Below are 19,679 nucleotides of genomic sequence, written 5' to 3' on the forward strand. Positions count from 1 at the left end.
GATTATTATATCGGAAATAAACATTTTTGATTGTTTGACATTGGTTCGCTTTGTATGTTTCACTCACAGAAGAGGGGCATTTCCAATGGCATCGCAAGTATAACTTCAATTTCTAATTAGACGATTGTGTTTTATATTGAAGTTTATCTTGGGGATTGTGGATTGATTTCTCTCATGAGTAGTTCGGGCAGATCATAAAAGTTTAAGAAGGTTAGAACAGTGTTTCTCGAAGTCTGCAGAAGCTGAGTAGAAAAAGAATTCACATTTATCCAAATTCTACATCCAACTCCAAGCACCCCACCTAAAACAGCGCTGTATTAAAATGTGTGATATGTATTTTTTCTAACCCCTTCTTTTACACTGCCCTACATAATGTACATCATCTGAAAAAGGAGGTCTTAGAACAAACAGTGACCAACATAGGCTAGACGTACAGAGTACAACCTTTAGAATGTAGATGCACGCTTTTAGAAATAAAACATGCAAAATAATGGCATTTGCAATTTCAGTTTTAATGTCATTGATGCTAAAAATATACGGCGAAACAGAAATGTTGGAACAATAAATAGGAGAGAGAAAATGTATTTAAAAATTCGTTTTAAACTAGACAAATATACATACAAAGTCCTTAACAGATTTCTCATCTTTTCAATAAAATCAGCATCCAATCTATGCATATAAGCGTTATAAATTTAAAATCTCGCTCCAACCTTTGAAGAGTTATTTCATAAGTCTTAAAAGTCTTGCTTTAGATGCTAAGAAGCCCCACTTTACAAACCCAAACTAATCCTGTTTATTAATTGTAATGGATATTTCTCTAGCCATAGATATTTACTGAAGTTATGAATCTGCAGTTCTGGGAGACCCGATTTGCTCTGCACGGGACTTCAGCAACAATACCATAATGGCATCTTGAAATGAGCTGTGGTTGTCTGGCTAACATTTATCTTCAAAAGAGTCAGTCAGCCATTAGGCCTAACAGGGAGCCAATTGAGAGAAATACAGTTTCCCAAGAAATACACCGCTAGACCATAAGGTCCTGAGGTTTTCCATTTACTAAGTGCTCATGTAGATTTGAAAAGCATGTTCAAGTAAAATTATTCTGAGAATTCTTCAGTTCTGAAAAAAAGACACTGCTAAAAGGTAACACAAAGGCTGCTAGCATTACCCAACTATAAGCAAACGATATTGCATAGTTGGAGATTCATCAAATCAAGATGCATGCTAAGTTTGTTGTTCAAGTTCTCATGGTAAAAGGTTCTTGTAAGAATAAATGTATGGTCTTGTATTGAAACCCCATTAGACCTCCGTATGGAACAAGACAATAAATAAATAATTATGTGAAAGTGATCATCAATGCACATAAAATACAGTTATAACTGTCCCTTGGAACGACAGTGGTGACTTTAAGGAAGGTAACTAGAACTAAAAAGAATATAAAAAATAGTATTTACAAGAAGAGGTGAATATCTACATCACTGACCCAAAGTCGAAAAAGCAACTCGTTAGTTCAAAATGGATTTTTGAAGAACCTTTCAAAAAGGCTTCTGCTACAACAATTTGCTCAATTTACTGTGATCTTCATAAAACGCCTACGGTGGGATACTGCCTTGAAAGTATACATCTATGTCTACTCCATTAATGATTACAGTATATGGTTCATTCTGTATGTTTCATCCTGTAGTGCTCTAATGTAAATAGACAAGATATTGAACGTGCATGACTGAATATATTTGCCGGTCAACCACTTCACACTCACGGTTATATCTTCTTCTCTTTTGCCTCTTTCTTTACCCTTTTCTCTTTTTTTGGTGCCCACTATTATTGTGGATGACAAGTTAATCTTTGCAGCTAATTCACTTTTAATAGAATTTAAAAAAAGGTGCTGTTCAGACAGGCTCAAATAAGTTTACATTTCTGTTCTAATCTGACTTTATGAATTGTAAAGGTCTATGGTATCACACTCTTGTCCCACTAAAGGATGCATCTAATTATAAAACTGCAAAATCATCATAATATTTTCTGTTATATAACCTCCTCTTCAACACCTTCTCTGCTGCTACAGTCATCACGACTCCTGTGATTGTGACGCAGGTCTTTCAGGACACTTCTTCTGCAGGCATATAGTTCACTTAAGCATGTGGTTCTGTGTCCCTGATTCTCAGTCAAAAAGGCTGGGTGAGGCATGGAAAGGTGTCGGTGGGGCATGGAAAGGTGGGACAGAGAACAGAGGGCGAAGGGGACTAGCAGAGAAACAACCAAAGTATCTGCTGTCCCTTTGTTGAACTAATTGGCTACCTTCAGAAATATTTTCATGGGCAAACTTCACCATAACAACTACAACAATAAATAGAGGTAAGGGGCAAGTATCTTTTTAGTAAACAGTTAGTTCGTAAACAATTAGCACCAGGAAACCCCCTCGGGTAGCTGTGCACTTCATAAACTTTTTATTAATAATAATAATAATAATAATAATAATAATAATAACAACAACAACAACAACAACACAGGTTCAGAAAAGGACATCAACAAAATGTAAACTTACAGCAAAACGTAGCAGCAGGCAGGACTTGCCAACCCCAGAATCTCCAATCAGAAGGAGCTTAAATAAGTAGTCACTGAAAATAAGATTCAAAAAGAAAGGGATCAAACAGGTTGACTCATGACTTACACAACACAAGCATTCGTACAACCCCTTCGGCCTGCTTCCACAACAGTAAAAGTGATGATGCACATGTATGTTTAAGGCTATATATGTAGGACAGTGTAAGGAATTCGTGACTTGCCACCAATGAGTTCAGACATTCATAACCGATGCCAGAAAACTACTGGTCTCAGAAGACGTAGTTCTTTCTCCAGTCATGGGTTAATGCTCTTCTGGGCCTGAGTGAGATAAGGGGGGGATTCTAAGTAAGGGCATTCTGATGTAGATCAAGGGAAGAAGTCATTCTGAAGCTGGTCAAGATTGGAAGCCATTGTGCAACAAATACCATGAGGTGTCGGAATGGGTAGGGGCATTGAAAAGAAAAAAATAGTGGTGAGCTCATCAATGTGCGCCTTAAAAGTAGGTTTTTCATCGAAGATGATGCACAGGTTGCATACCCTACAGGCATGATCAAGAGGGGGTCTGAGTGAATCAGGCCACCAACTGAAGGATTTCCACAAATAATGTCAGGGAGAATTGGAATTCATGAAATTAACCGGAGCATAGTTTTGATACATCCTCCATCAAGTCTAAGAACAATCTGGATATCGCCTACATAGGCATAAAATGGGAGGTCAAAGAATATAATAAAAGCAACCAGGGAGCAACGTAGATGTTAAACAAGGTTGAGCTCAGGGAGGAGACATGAGTAAGCCAGCTTTTATTAACCTTGAATTCGGTGTGAAAAGGGTGTAAAGCCACTGCTTGAGAGTGATCTTTAAGAAATGAGGAAAAGCAGCTGTGAACTGTGCCCTTCAGCCTAATATCTTTGAGCCTGTCTGAATGAATGTTGTAGGATACTGTGTGACAGGCTGACAAGAGACCAATAAGATGAGAGCAGCAGAGCCTCTGGCAATAAATATCTTTTTGATGTCACCACTGGCCAAGACAAATACAGTTTAGGTATAAATTTCCTAGGCAACAGATGTCCTGAAGATGCTCAGGTAAAGAGTTCAACTGTGAATATATTTAGACCTCAATGTACTGACTCAGAGACGGATGACGACAATTCATGTACTGTTTAGATGTTAAAACCGGTTTACGTCTGTGTGAAAAAATTTTTAACCAATGTAAAATTTACTGTATTCTTTCTTTGTATTAAGGCAGACATTATGTTTTTTTAATTGAATATCAAAGGGGCTACCTTTTCATCTTTGTGGCCACCTATTTTAACAATTGATTTGTGTATGCTGTGTATGACATAATCTTGAGAAAATATATATATATATATATTTTTTTTTTTACTAAAATATGTGTTTGAGTCAGTACATTGAGGTCTAAATATATTCACAGTTGAACTCTTTACCTGAGCCTCTTCAGGACATCTGTTGCCTAGGAAATGTATACCTAAGTTGTATTTGCCCTGTTCTAGGAACATTATCTGGATTCAGGGGGTCCTTGTTTTACAAGACAAATATAGTGCCAGTGCTCAGTTGCGACAGAAATCCGATCGATAGACAAGTAATAGATGGTGATGTCCAATATACACTTACAGCTGTTGATTGGCAAAGCTTTCAGAAATCTTAGCGACCAGAGGCAGAGGAGAAATGGGATGATAGATGTACATTATTGAATGATCTGCGGCAGGCTTTTTCAGCAGAGGGATGATGAGGTCCTTTTTCCAAAATTCAGGCACATTACCACAGCTCAACAAGGACGTTCAGTGTGTGGTAAGAAAAGGTGTTCAATATGATATTAATGCCTTGGCGGGGAATGGGTCAAGAGGTTACTCTGAAGATATGGTGCAGAGTTTACAGAAGATGTTTGGATGACTGTGATAAAAGAAGTCTACACGGGGAATGAACGGATAGACATCTGAATGGTGTTAGCAAACAGATGTGAGGAAGTCTTGCTGGAACAAGAGGGGAAGGAACTCAAAAGCATGGACATGAAAGCAAAACTGCGGAGTTAGGACAGTACTGGAGACTGCGGTAGGATGGGCAAAATTATTCGATATAGACAAAATCTCCTGGATAAGATTTTGGACCAGATGTACGACCTGCCAAATAGCGGCTTGCACGTTGTGCGGCATTTGCGACTCGCAATTTGCGAGGCGCTATTTGGCATGTACAACAGTGTGTTTAACACTGTTTGCAATTGCCAATGGGGTCGCAAATTGCGCAGCTCATGAATAATAATGAGTCTCGCAATTTGCGAGCCCATTGGGAATGACAGGCCCTCGCGGGGATGGTGGCCTGCTGGGCTCAGCAGACCACCATGTCTGAGACTCCTTTTAAATAAAGCAGCTTTTAAAAAAAGAAAAAAAAAATATGAATCCCGTTTTCCTTAAAGAAAAACGTGATGCATTTAGAAAAATAAAAATGTTTTTGTTCAATTTTTTAAGGGCAGGCAGTGGTTCCTTGGACCACTGCCTGCCCTTCAAAAATAATATTGCATGCATTTGCAGAGGGGAAGGGGTCCCCAGGGACCCCTTTCCATTTGCGAATGCATTACCACCTACTTGAAGTAGGTGGTAATGTGTGAATGTTTTGCGACTGCAATTGCAGTTGCAAAACATTGTAACATAGCTTTGCGGTCACTATAAGAAGGGAACGCCCCTTCCTAATAGCGAGTAGCAAAACAGTATTTTGCGAGTCGCAAATTGAGACTCGCAAAAAACTGTTTGTACATGGGCCCATGCTTTTTAGCGTGCGCAAACGGGCCTAAGACCTGTTTCCGCACTCTAAAAGGCACCATACATCTGGTCCTTTATGTGTTGTACAAGATTTTTGTATGTTTGAAATTCAGTTTTAAAAGTAATTTCATCAGCAGAGTTGTAGGAAGGTCTCTTTTGTCTTTTTAGTTTTGTGCACCGCCTCTTGGCTAAGGGAAGTTCTTCGTTAAACCAAGAGGCAGAGGATGTTATCTGATACAGCTTACTTGTTTTCAGAGGGATAGCGGATCTAATGCCTTATTTACCCAAACCCTGAAGAGGATAGAATTGATGTTACCATCAGAATGGAAAGTAAGCATTCAAGATCCCAAAATGGAGGTGTTAGACCTGTCTGGCTTTTTGCGTAGTCCCTCCAATTTATTATTTATTTTGTCCCCTTTTTGCCCCTCATACCTTTAATAATTTTTGTGTCCACTAACTTTTTCTAGGTGTTGGTCAAGGGGATAGGTGTTCTTTTCCCCCCTCATAGTTTTTCACCTCAGGCCTAGAGGCCTGTTCTGACAGGAAAATAGTTGGAGTCACAAAATGGTGGCTACTAACTGTCCTAACTGCCAAACCCAGAACCTGTCCCATAGAGTAGAATAGGGCGTTCCAGAACATTCTGGTCCCTTCTGGACTCCTGAGGGTCAGCCTATAAAAGGCGGAATGCTGGACAGCCATTTTGTCTAACCAGAGTGAGTCAGCTGGAGGACAGGCTGCAGCAAAAGGTGGGGGTAGGATAGTCAGAGGGTTGCCTTACTGATTCACCACCCTTCCTCCCTTGGGTTATTTGTCCTGACCCTGCTGTTTTGGATGGCTGGAGACCCTGGGCGCCTGACCAACCCCTAGCTTAGACATAGCGGGGTGTCAAAAGGAGAAGGAGACTGCAGCGCTGCGGAGCGCAGTCCTCTGCCCAGTGAGGGAGACCTTTGAAAGGGTGCACTTCATCCCCAATCCCTGCCAGCACCAAGGGTTAAGAAGTCTCTGAAGGATAGAGATTGGGAGCTGACCTGTGAAGAGATATAGCTCTAGGTTCCATCGCCTTAGGTGTAAAGCAGACTTTGGCCAGTGTGTCCCTGTGGGACCTTACCTAAAACGCAGGCGACAGGACTCTATTTCTTTTAAGGAAACAGAGGAAGGAAAGGGGTGCCGGTTCTTATGAAGCGGCGCTGATGTCGCCGTGTACAGGACCCCGGGGGCACCGGCCGCGTTGTGGTGGATGTGCCATTGTTTTGAAGGTATTTAAGTGCTATCGCGCATGCCCCCAGCGTTCCCACTTCCACAGTTCAGGAAGGGCCTAGGATCGAGCAGGCCCGAGAGAGAAGCGTCTCGCCCTCGGAAGTTAGCGCGTGAGAGCAGCGTCTCACCATCGGAGCCAGCGAGGTGAGAGGCGGGGACAGCGCGGGCGCCTCGCGCATGCCTGAAGGTGTAGTGTTCCCCTGATCAGAGCTGAGGAGGAGCGCCGGAAACCCTCCGGCGGCTGAAAGCGTGTGGTGTCACCTCTTCCCTGCTCGAGCGCCTCCTGAAGGAGCTGGCGTGAGCGGGAAGGGAAACCTGAGGAGCCTGATAGCGGCAGGGGAATTCTGATTACTCTGTCCTTCTCCGCTCGTGAGCCTTACAGAGCAGTTGGCTCGAGCGGGGTGGGAAAGGCTGAGGGGCCCTGGAAGCTGGTGAGCTTTGCCAGCGCTTGGTTCCTTTGACTTGCCAGGTGGTTACCCCCCCATCTCCTGGTGTACCAAGACTTCAACCGCCAGATCTTCTACAAGTAAGGAGGTGATCTGCAAGGGGAAAGTGGCGCTAGAGCCCATAAAGGAGTAACTCAGACACTGGTCGTTTCCTCCACTGTATGATACAAGGTGGGGAGTAGCTTGAGGGAACCAACTGCGAATAGAGGGCTGAAGGAATCTGCTGGTTAAGTAAAGGCATAAGTTCCTCATAGAGTTTGCTGATGTCTAAGTAAACTTCAGGTTTAACTGAAATTCCTCATTGTACGTGTACCTGGTTGGTGAGGTAATGGTGCTGATGAGAAGGGTTTAGGGCACCTCATTGAAGTCAAATCTGGTCAATGTTGGTGTCTGAGTAAATGGATTATCGATGATAATTACTGAAATAAGTTAGCAGCTCTGAAAGTAGGACTACTGATTTCAAGACATCTAAATGTAATGTGCTGATAAGTTCATAGAACTGTGTGTTGACATTATTTGGCAATTTTAAAAGTACTGTTTCTTCTCCTGACAGAATGTATTATATTGAACTGTGAATTCTAGAACCAAGAGAGCAAAGATATTATTTTTATAAACAAGTATTTATTTTTCCAACATTGGTGTAGTGTCCTTTTTATGTGTTATTGCGTGGAATTACTGCTGGGTGGTTTGCAACCTTCACACTTGTGCCTCTAGTATTGTGTCTTACCCTAGGCCAGGCTACCCTAGGTGACCTGACATCCCAGGTTCCAACAGATTGGTGGCTAGCGGTGGGATCCTGACTGTGGTTGCAGCTACTCAGTAGTAATTAAACGTAATACACTAGCCTACACCAGGAGTTTTCTCCTAGCGGCCCTCCTAATTTGTCCTTTTGTTTTTCCAAATTTGTTCCTGGTGGTGGGGTGGAGGTGGCTTTAGGTTGCCCTTGCAACTCTAATTTCCTTGTGTGTATAACTTGGTATTGCCTATTGTAAAATGGAGTTTGCATTAGAAAACCTAGATACCTATTCTGTGGCTCAGCTGAAAGATTTCTGCCAGAAAATGGCGGTATTTTTTAAGCATGGTGCCAAGAAGGGGGAACTCCAGACCAGTCTAAGGGCTTGGGTGGAGGCACACAAAGAAGGGAAGGAGGAGGATGAAGGGGCAGACCGGGACCCGGTTGTGGAGATAAATGGATTATTCCACTCGGAGGGGGAAAACCTACTCCCAGGACCAGGGTCCTACTCCAGGAAAGGCAGTAGTGTCTCCGGGGGAAGCTTAACCGAAGCAGAGCTCGCTGACAGGAGGGAAAAGAGGCAATTAAAATGGGAGTTGGCTAAGCTGGAGCAGGAGAAGGAAGAGAAGAGGATGGTTCATGAGTTCAGGTTGAAAGAGTTGGAACTCCAGGCCCTGCAAAGGGGGCCCTCTCCTGTAATAAATGGTGGCAGCGAATCCAAAGAAACAGCTAGGGAGTCCAGACCCTATTTGCCAAAAGACCTTATTGCTAGCTTTAGTCAGGGAGATGACATAGCCAAGTGGTTGGCTGCCTATGAGGTCTCCTTAAGAGCCCATGGGGTGCAGGAGAAGCACTGGGGGGGTGGTTTGTATAGATACATGCCTCCTGCTGGTCGGGACACCTTGCTGGCCCTGGAACCAGAGGAGCAAACCAACTACCCCATCATGAAGCTAGCATTAGTAAGGAAGTTTGGGCTTACCCCAGAAAGGTACCGTCAGAAGTTCAGGGGGAGCCACAAGTTGGGTACCCAGAACTGGGTGGACTTCCTTGACTACGCACGTAAGGCATTGGAGGGCTGGGTCAAGGGCAGTGAGGTGAAGGACTATGAGGGGTTGTATGATCTATTTTTGAAAGAGCACCTCCTCGAGAAATGTTTTCCCGAGCTGCGCCAACACCTGGTGGACAGCAAGCTGACCAATCCCCGGAAGCTTGCAGAGGAGGCAGACATCTGGGCAAGTACCCGGGTGTCCTCAAAGGGGACTGGAGGGGATTCCCAAAAGGCCGGACAGGGCGCCCCCCAGAAGAAGGAGGGAGGAGATAAAAAGAAGGAGTTCTCTAAAGGTCCCCAAAACAATTTCCAAGGAAAGGGAACAGGTTTCACCCCTAAGGTAAACCCGCCCAGAAACCCTAATCCTGGCCAAAGCCAGCAGCCAAGGGTTCTCCACTGTTTTGAGTGTGGTGGTGTTGGACATTATAAGGGAGATGTCAGATGCCCAAAGAGACCACCCCCTCCCACCGGAGGAAAACCACCGGGAGTAGCTAGTGTAGCGCTCGGGGAGGAGTTGCCCTTAGATAAGGGGGGTGAGTGGGCGGGTGTCACCTTAGTGTCCCTGGGAGAGCGGGAGATGGTTCCAAAGATCCAGGTGCCCCCAAATACTACAAAGTATGGGCAATGGGTCACCATCAATGGCCAGAGAGGGGAGGCTCTGAGAGATACAGGAGCCAGTATGACTATGGTGAGAAGTCAACTGGTGTCTCCAGAGCAGGTGGTTCCCAATGTACTCCACCCCGCCGCGATGGCTGACGGCAGACTGGGCCACTATCCAGTGGCTGAGGTTCCCTTTGAGTGGGAGGGGGTTGCAGGTTCACTTTGTGTTGCCGTAAGCCCTGCCGTGCCAGTTGATTGTCTGCTGGGGAATGACATGGAGCACAACACTTGGAGAGAGGTGGAATACCGGACGCACACTGCGATGCTGGGTACACCTGACTGGGCCTGTGTGAGCACACGGTCTGCGACTGCCCGGAGAGGGAGTTCGCCTGGGTTGGAGCCTGGAACAATGGCCCAACCCGCTGCCAAAAAGGGACAGACCCGGAGACAGGAAGAGCCTGCTTCGGCTTCCACAACCCATGTGACAGATCGGCCACCTGCGGTGGTGGACCAGGAGTCCGTGGTGGGGGAAGTAGCCTCTCTGGAGGACCTACCCATCCCTGCTGAGTGGCATGTGGAGGGAGGGCCTACCAGAGAGGACTTCTGTAAGGGGCAGAGGGAGTGCCCTACGCTTGAGGGACTGAGGTGTCAGGCTGAAGCGCAGGCAGCAGGTGATGCTACGGGACACCACCATATTTACTGGGAGGATGGACTCCTCTACAGTGAACCCAAGGTACCCTTACCTGGCTCATCAAGGGCCTTGGTAGTCCCGCAGCAATACCGAGCCTTTCTGCTGGAATTGGCTCATGCAATACCCTTGGCAGGACACTTAGGCCAGGACAAGACCTTTGCTCGGCTTGTCCTCCACTTTTACTGGCCTCAGATGAAAGTGGCGTCCAACACTTACTGTCGGACATGTGTATCCTGCCAGGCCAGTGGGAAAACAGGGATAAAGCTGAAAGCTCCCCTGGAACCACTTCCAGTCGTTAGCACCCCCTTTGAAAAGGTGGGCATCGACATTGTAGGGCCATTGGATCCACCAACAACAGCTGGTCATAGGTTTATCCTGGTTCTGGTGGATCATGCCACACGGTATCCAGAGGCCATTCCTCTGAGGACTGTCACTGCACCTGTGGTGGCTAGGGCCCTGATGGGGATCTTTACCCGAGTGGGATTCCCCAAGGAAGTTGTGTCCGACAGGGGGACCAACTTTATGTCAGCTTACATGCGGGCGATGTGGAAGGAGTGTGGAGTGACTTACCGGTTCACCACTCCTTATCACCCCCAGTCGAATGGACTGGTAGAGAGGTTCAATAAGACCCTGAAGGGCATGATAAGAAGTCTGCCTGAGAGCCTACGGAGAAAATGGGACGTCCTCCTGCCCTGTTTGCTGTTTTCCTACCGAGAAGTGCCGCAGAAGGGAGTGGGCTTCAGCCCTTTTGAACTGTTGTACGGACACCCTGTGCGTGGACCTCTCAGCCTGGTGAAGGATGGATGGGAAAAGTCTCCCAGAAAACCTCCTCAGGATGTGGTGAGCTACATGCTGGCCTTTCGGAGCCAAATGGCACAGTTGTGGAAGCAAGCTTCTGACAACTTGGAGGCCAGCCAGGCAGTAATGAAGGAATGGTACGACCACAATGCTCACCCGGTGGAGTTGGAGCCTGGCCAGAAAGTGTGGGTGATGGAACCTGGAGAGCTAAGTGCCCTTCAAGATCGTTGGACAGGCCCATTTGAAGTGTTGGAAAAGAAGGGTAAGGCCACTTACTTGGTGGATCTTAAGACCCCTCGACAGCCCCTTCGGGTGCTGCATGCCAATCGCCTCAAACCCCACCATGAGAGGCCAGAGGTCATCCTGATGATGGTGACTGATGGTGCAGAGGAAGCAGAAAGCGAGCCTCTCCCTGATCTCTTCTCGTCCCAAGAGAAGGATGGGTCGGTGGAGGGAGTGATTCTCTCCCCATCCCTAACTCCTGAGCAGCGAAAGGATTGCCGCCAGGTATTGGAGCAGTAATCTTCGTTGTTCTCCCTTGTCCCGGGAAGAACCCACCTCTGTACCCATGATGTGGACACAGGGGACAGCCCACCAGTGAAGTCGAAGACCTACCGGCTGTCCGACAAGGTGAAGGCTAGCATCCATGGAGAGGTTGCCAAGATGCTAGAGCTGGGAGTTATCGAACCTTCCAACAGCCCTTGGTCCAGTCCGGTGGTGCTCGTGCCAAAAGCCGCGCCACCAGGCACCACACCCGAACTGAGGTTCTGTGTGGATTACCGGGGACTGAACTCAGTGACAAAGACTGATGCTCATCCGATCCCTAGGGCGGATGAATTAATTGACCGGCTAGGAGCTGCCCAATATCTAAGTACCTTTGACCTCACTTCAGGGTACTGGCAGATCTCCTTGACAGATGGAGCAAAGGAAAGGTCAGCCTTCTCCACGCCTGAGGGACACTTCCAATTTTGCGTGATGCCCTTTGGGCTCAAAAATGCCCCTGCCACATTTCAGCGGCTGGTGAACCAGGTCCTCTCTGGAATGGAGAGTTTCTCTGCTGCTTACCTGGATGACATTGCTGTCTTCAGTAGCAGTTGGGAGGACCATTTGCAACATTTGCAAGCAGTTCTCCAGGCCCTGAAACAAGCTGGATTGACCATCAAGGCCAGCAAATGTCAGATTGGGCAGGGGTCGGTTGTGTACCTTGGACACTTGGTGGGTAGGGGGTCAGTGCAGCCCCTGCAGGCAAAGATTGAGGCAATCATGGCCTGGGAACCCCCCAAGACACAGACTGAGGTCCGAGCTTTCCTGGGCCTCACAGGCTACTACCGTCGCTTTGTGAAGGGATATGGCACTATTGTAGCGCCCCTCACAGAGCTCACCTCAAAGAAACAACCTCGACGGGTAGTTTGGACGAAAGCTTGTCAGCAAGCTTTTGAGAAACTGAAGCAGGCAATGTGTGCAGCACCGGTCCTGAGGGCCCCAGACTTCTCCAAGGAGTTCATTGTCCAGACAGATGCATCAGAACATGGCATTGGGGCAGTGTTATCGCAACTAAATGAAGAGGGCCTGGATCAGCCTGTGGTCTTCTTATCCAGGAGACTGCTTTCCCGGGAACAGAAGTGGAGTGCAATTGAGAGGGAAGCTTTTGCGGTGGTGTGGGCTCTGAAGAAGCTGCGACCATACCTCTTTGGCTCGCACTTCCTGGTTCAGACTGACCACCGACCCCTTCATTGGCTGATGCAAATGAAGGGGGAAAATCCCAAGCTGTTGAGGTGGTCCATTTCCCTACAGGGAATGGACTTCCGGGTGGAACATCGGCCTGGAGTGGACCACGCCAATGCAGACGGTCTCTCCAGGTATTTCCGCCTTAGTGATGAGGACTCCCAAGGGGTTGGGTAGTTCTCCCCACTTTCAGCTGGGGGGGAGGCGTGTTAGACCTGTCTGGCTTTTTGCGTAGTCCCTCCAATTTATTATTTATTTTGTCCCCTTTTTGCCCCTCATACCTTTAATAATTTTTGTGTCCACTAACTTTTTCTAGGTGTTGGTCAAGGGGATAGGTGTTCTTTTCCCCCCTCATAGTTTTTCACCTCAGGCCTAGAGGCCTGTTCTGACAGGAAAATAGTTGGAGTCACAAAATGGTGGCTACTAACTGTCCTAACTGCCAAACCCAGAACCTGTCCCATAGAGTAGAATAGGGCGTTCCAGAACCTTCTGGTCCCTTCTGGACTCCTGAGGGTCAGCCTATAAAAGGCGGAATGCTGGACAGCCATTTTGTCTAACCAGAGTGAGTCAGCTGGAGGACAGGCTGTAGCAAAAGGTGGGGGTAGGATAGTCAGAGGGTTGCCTTACTGATTCACCACCCTTCCTCCCTTGGGTTATTTGTCCTGACCCTGCTGTTTTGGATGGCTGGAGACCCTGGGCGCCTGACCAACCCCTAGCTTAGACATAGCGGGGTGTCAAAAGGAGAAGGAGACTGCAGCCCTGCGGAGCGCAGTCCTCTGCCCAGTGAGGGAGACCTTTGAAAGGGTGCACTTCATCCCCAATCCCTGCCAGCACCAAGGGTTAAGAAGTCTCTGAAGGATAGAGATTGGGAGCTGACCTGTGAAGAGATATAGCTCTAGGTTCCATCGCCTTAGGTGTAAAGCAGACTTTGGCCAGTGTGTCCCTGTGGGACCTTACCTAAAACGCAGGCGACAGGACTCTATTTCTTTTAAGGAAACAGAGGAAGGAAAGGGGTGCCGGTTCTTATGAAGCGGCGCTGATCTCGCCGTGTACAGGACCCCGGGGGCACCGGCCGCGTGGTGGTGGATGTGCCATTGTTTTGAAGGTATTTGAGCGCTATCGCGCATGCCCCCAGCGTTCCCACTTCCACAGTTCAGGAAGGGCCTAGGATCGAGCAGGCCCGAGAGAGAAGCGTCTCGCCCTCGGAAGTTAGCGCGTGAGAGCAGCGTCTCACCATCGGAGCCAGCGAGGTGAGAGGCGGGGACAGCACGGGCGCCTCGCGCATGCCTGAAGGTGTAGTGTTCCCCTGATCAGAGCTGAGGAGGAGCGCCGGAAACCCTTCGGCGGCTGAAAGCGTGTGGTGTCACCTCTTCCCTGCTGGAGCGCCTCCTGAAGGAGCTGGCGTGAGCGGGAAGGGAAACCTGAGGAGCCTGATAGCGGCAGGGGAATTCTGATTACTCTGTCCTTCTCCGCTCGTGAGCCTTACAGAGCAGTTGGCTCGAGCGGGGTGGGAAAGGCTGAGGGGCCCTGGAAGCTGGTGAGCTTTGCCAGCGCTTGGTTCCTTTGACTTGCCAGGTGGTTACCCCCCCCCATCTCCTGGTGTACCAAGACTTCAACCGCCAGATCTTCTACAAGTAAGGAGGTGATCTGCAAGGGGAAAGTGGCGCTAGAGCCCATAAAGGAGTAACTCAGACACTGGTCGTTTCCTCCACTGTATGATACAAGGTGGGGAGTAGCTTGAGGGAACCAACTGCGAATAGAGGGCTGAAGGAATCTGCTGGTTAAGTAAAGGCATAAGTTCCTCATAGAGTTTGCTGATGTCTAAGTAAACTTCAGGTTTAACTGAAATTCCTCATTGTACGTGTACCTGGTTGGTGAGGTAATGGTGCTGATGAGAAGAGTTTAGGGCACCTCATTGAAGTCAAATCTGGTCAATGTTGGTGTCTGAGTAAATGTATTATCGATGATAATTACTGAAATAAGTTAGCAGCTCTGAAAGTAGGACTACTGATTTCAAGACATCTAAATGTAATGTGCTGATAAGTTCATAGAACTGTGTGTTGACATTATTTGGCAATTTTAAAAGTACTGTTTCTTCTCCTGACAGAATGTATTATATTGATCTGTGAATTCTAGAACCAAGAGAGCAAAGATATTATTTTTATAAACAAGTACTTATTTTTCCAACATTGGTGTAGTGTCCTTTTTATGTGTTATTGCGTGGAATTACTGCTGGGTGGTTTGCAACCTTCACACTTGTGCCTCTAGTATTGTGTCTTACCCTAGGCCAGGCTACCCTAGGTGACCTGACATCCCAGGTTCCAACAGGAGGCGAACTGCAAAATACCAAGTTTCAATAATGGTTTGGTTGAAATATGGAACACTAAGAGAAAAATATAGTTTTCTGGTCAGACCATGTCACCTCTAAGGTGGGAGAAGCCGAAATTAAAATTAAAAAAAATAAAATAGGGTCAATGGTATGTCCTGCTGAGTGGGCCCAGACACTAACTGAGGGAGATTAAAAGCAGAAAATGAGCTAAGTAGCTATTGGGCAACCACAGCTGTTTTAATATTTACATGTAAGTTAAAGTCTTCCAGAACAATTACTTTATCGTTTTTCAAACAAATGGAGGTAATTGATTGAAAAGTTAAGGTTAATGGTTCTCGTTGAAGGATAGATCCGTAATCTCCCCCGATTAAAAGGTGGATGTAATTATAGTAGATTTAAACATTATAGCCATGCCACCACCAGGGTGTGAGAGATGGTCAAGCTGCTTACTATGATAACCTGGGGGGATTGCCAGTACAATGTCAGGAGCCAAGTCCTCTTTCAGCCAGGTTTCAGTGATGCAAGCTAAATCTAGATTAACCAATAAAAAATTCAAGACATCTATACCATGTTTTATCAAAGCTCAAGTGTTTAAAGAACACATCTGATGGCCAATGTTACACAATAAGTACTGCTTGAGGGATTGTTCGATAACAATATGAGAGATAAAGACATGAAAACTGAGAGATCACCTGTAGGTGGTGACCATTGGGAGAGGGACAAGGGAGAAGGAAGGAGAGCTTGGACGTTCAGAGGAAGAAGGAATATATATATTACCATCTATATTTTTAAGACTATAAGCAATAAGACAGACTGGGAAAATATTATGCAGAGCCGTGGAGGGCTAAACCTGGAAAGTGAAACTGGCAGCATTCCTGAACTGGTGCCTGGGCTGCACAAAGGTGTACAGCAGACGTCCCACAAGCAAGCCGCTCTGTACCATCAGTAATAAAACCTGGGGTGGTCTCCACATCTCGATGGAAGAAGAACACATGTGTCTGCACTGACCAAGCTCTACTGTCGAACACGCAGTACAGCCCAAAGATGGCGGGAGCTCCCACCACAAACCCTGGTGTAAGAAGAGCCCTGTCCGCAAAGCACTAGCAATAGACAAAAGAGCAGCAGGAGAAACAAGCATTTGCAATGCAATCAGTCTCGCCTTTGCGGCCTTCTAAATATTTAGCCATGCAACACACTGTCTGTGGCTGGGGGTCAGTAGTGGTTCCACCAGGATGCGGGGAAGGGAAACAGTGTGTTCCCAATCGAGGGTCAGCGGTCTGACAAATGCCAAATATGGAAGGATCTGTGAAGTTAATAACGTTATAATGCCCTAAAATTAAGGGAAGGGGGCGTTAAAACCATATTGAATCGAGAGATCCAACTACGAGTGTCCGGATGCCAATAGAACAGCAGGAGCCGGAAGGATTAGCGCGTGTGTCTTTAATAGCAGAGGGGCTCGAATACACACCGGCATTTAAATGCAGTCAGCAATTGTGCATCAAGATAAAGAAAGGAGGAGGAGGCGCGGGAGCACTAGGAAGGGCACAGTGCGGACAAGTGTTAATGGTGGCCATATTGGTAGAGGGAATTACAGTATACGAGCCCTGGCAACAGGTTAACAAAAGGAGTAAGGAAAAATAAAACTAAAATAAAGTAAACACGTTGCAATGATAAAATAGTAGGCAACTCCAGCCTGTGGGCCAAGAAGATATTGGGACAGATCAAGTCAGAATGAACACCGGAGGTATTAGTGATTTCTGACACAGAAGGTCTCTGGGAATGCAGGCACAAAGCCTACTGACTTTGGATAATCCCTACATTCACGTCCTGAAAACGTTTTGTAACCACTTGCAGAGCGCATTGTAACAAAATGAAATACAGGGCTTCCAAGAGCTATTGCAAGGCTTTAGAAATTATTCTGTGGATTGAAATACTTGCACTCCATTTTTTTTTTTTTTTTAAATCAACTTTATTGATTTTTAAAACAAAAGCGAAAAAAATCATTGGTAGCAAATCAAACATTGTGAATGAAGAAATTAAATCCCACACTTTTGACAGAGGACATTAGCTCAACTGGATCAGATGTGACATTCCCAAAACAAGGAGATAGCACTCCATTGTTTTTACATTACTCATTATATGTGTTGAAATCCTATACTATAAGTGTGATATGCACAAACCGATGGTCAGTACAGTAACAATTTCAAGTTGAAAAGTACATTGTTTGCTTTATTTCACTAATAAATCAGAAGCTTAGGTGTGGAGGCATAGTATTCTTTGCTCTTGCTGTGTGTTAATTGTAATAGGGATTGTTAGAATGAACAGTGTCTGCGGGGGCATGGTGGAGTGCACGCCCGATCGGAGCATGACCTAGGTAGAGAACGCACACATGTAGCCTGTAGCCACTTAAAACACAGTGAAAAGAAGTCCCCAAGCACAAAGAAAAAGCGGAAGCAGACAAGTCCTGCGGAAATACTCCAGAGCCCACAAAGTATATACAACACATTATCCTGCAGTGAATGCTCTGTGGGCTAGACCTAAAAAGAGGGATGGGAGAGTGAAGCATGAGAGGGAAAAAGAGATTGCAGTTGGAGACCAGTAAAAAGAGTGAAACAAAAAAGAAGTCACACAAAGAATGAAATAATGCAGAAACGATCCAGCAACGAAGAGGCACTAGGCAGTATGTCAGGACAAATAGCTATAACACTTGAAAACATAACAATGGAAGTATTAGTAGTTCCAACAATAGCAAAAAGTCCTCTTTGTTGTGTTCTTTGTGTGGTTCTACAAGTTTTCAAATATAAAGTATTGTTCTATCTGCCTCAGGTTGGTTTTGTACTTACTATTCTGGGTTCATCGCGGACATCGCTGTTTTGGCTAATGTTCTGTCTTATTTTCGGGGTTATCCTCCTGATCCTGTAGTACCTTTGTTTCAATTTGGAATCTGCAGCAACGGAAGAAAACATTGCGAGAGTGAGATTTGTATGCAACACTAAGAAAAACATTTCAACTACATTTCTGAGTGAAAGATCTGCAGTTCCTTGGCACGACCAAGGATTGATCCCTAAAGCGGAGGTATCCCATGTGGGGTGATTCAGGTGCTTTACAAATGACATAAATAAAATAAATGGGGTGTAATACAGCGTTAGATCTGAGCCTTGAATACAATCATGTTACATACTTTTTTCATTTTTAAACCTTTATTTTCAGTTTTTACCAACAGTAAAACCAATATAGTCAGAGATTGTCAGGGAAAACGTTTAAGTTGGGTGAGATCCACGACAAAGTGCAAGATTATAAAAATAGTACATGATCACTATCCGCTTTACCAGTCATCCGACAGCACTGAGCTTATCATAAGAACATCAGTACATCAACGGGCATCCTCCTCAGCTGAACATCCACTGCGTGTTACATACTTTTATGTTATAAATGAATTTCACAAAAGTATAGTTGGTGGTGCGCAATAACTAACATTAAAAACGTTATGCTGTCTCGACCGTCGCTGGTCACTAGAATTGTCATTAAAATGTATCTGAAAACGTCACCAGGGACCGAGTGGCGAAAATAGAGGGAATCACATATGCAGCTGCCATGTCTAAACTGACGACAAATGTTTCGGCTAGGTTCCCCTCAATGGGTAATCACAGGTGCCTCGGAGTTCTCTAAATGAGAAAAGGCTCTGGGTCCGTAATAATTAGCACTCAATGTACACAGTTTGCAACAAACTTGAGGATCCCTTCAGCATTCTTTATTCTCTAGGTAGGCGTGGGCCATTAGTCCAGGGCTTACCTTAGAAGAGGTACAGTGAGTCTAGGTACAAAACAACACAGACATCCAACCAAAATAAGTACCAAGGAACAGCAATGTGATTGTGGGACACAACTCTTTTAATATTAGTTCATATGCACATATATATAGTACATAAGCAGATGTGCAGAATTGAATATGCTATTTACTAAGATTCTTGCGTGTGGGAGAGGCCATATGCGTCGAGTGTGTCATGATACCTCTATCCTTCATTAATCTATGTTTCATACCTTTGTGTTACAGTAATTCAAAGCCAGTGGTATCTTGGAACCAGTGACAATCATGTTTTCCTCTGCTGTACATTAAAACTAAAATGGCTTCTACGCCTGATCCAAGTACACATGCCTTCTAGGTCCACCCATATGGGTCTATACAATTTAAATTCAGTGTTTGGGTTTCATCTTCAGTTTTATTGCAAACATATGGCACCATGTTTAGGCATTTCCACTTTAGCCCTTGAGAAGACAGCATGTCCTTCTCCGTTCGGTCTTCTACGCCCCTTCTCGCACTCCCAAACCTCACCTCCTCATTCATCCTTGGAATTTCCCCTCACACACTATCTCCATATCCCTCTCTCTCTCTCTTTCCCCCAGTTCCTCCTTGACAGAGCACTTCAGTTGCTTGGTGTATTTCTCTCTTGCAGGTCCCCTGCCCCTCTCCCACCCCCCTGAAAGCCCTTGGCATATTTCGCTCCACCCACAGCTATAGGCATTGCCACTGCTTGCAGAACTGCATTGCAAACACAGGCACAGCCAACAGCAGAAGGTGGACATCTTCAAATGTTATTTTGCATACCTTCAAGCTACCACATGTCATCTAGATGCAACATGCCACAAATCTTGAAATGGTATAACAATAGGTATACAAAGTAATACTGTTACACCATTCCATCATGGACACCAC

General features: G+C 45.8%; 1 protein-coding gene across 2 annotated transcripts in view; it reads right to left on the bottom strand.

Annotated features, from left to right (window-relative positions):
- LOC144782014 (ras-related protein ORAB-1-like) overlaps positions 1–19,679 on the bottom strand; it is a 141,995-nt gene that overhangs the window by 53,678 nt on the left and 68,638 nt on the right. For both annotated transcript variants that reach the window (XM_078661125.1, XM_078661124.1), the window contains exons 2-3: positions 17,810–17,910; positions 2,546–2,618 (exon numbers count right to left, since the gene is read on the bottom strand). In XM_078661125.1, the coding sequence (XP_078517251.1) occupies positions 2,546–2,618; positions 17,810–17,832 (96 nt within the window). In that variant the 5' untranslated portion in view covers positions 17,833–17,910. The remainder of the gene's footprint in view (positions 1–2,545; positions 2,619–17,809; positions 17,911–19,679) is intronic.

The sequence above is a fragment of the Lissotriton helveticus genome, chromosome 9 (assembly GCF_964261635.1).
Source record: "Lissotriton helveticus chromosome 9, aLisHel1.1, whole genome shotgun sequence".
Lineage (NCBI taxonomy): Eukaryota > Metazoa > Chordata > Amphibia > Caudata > Salamandridae > Lissotriton > Lissotriton helveticus.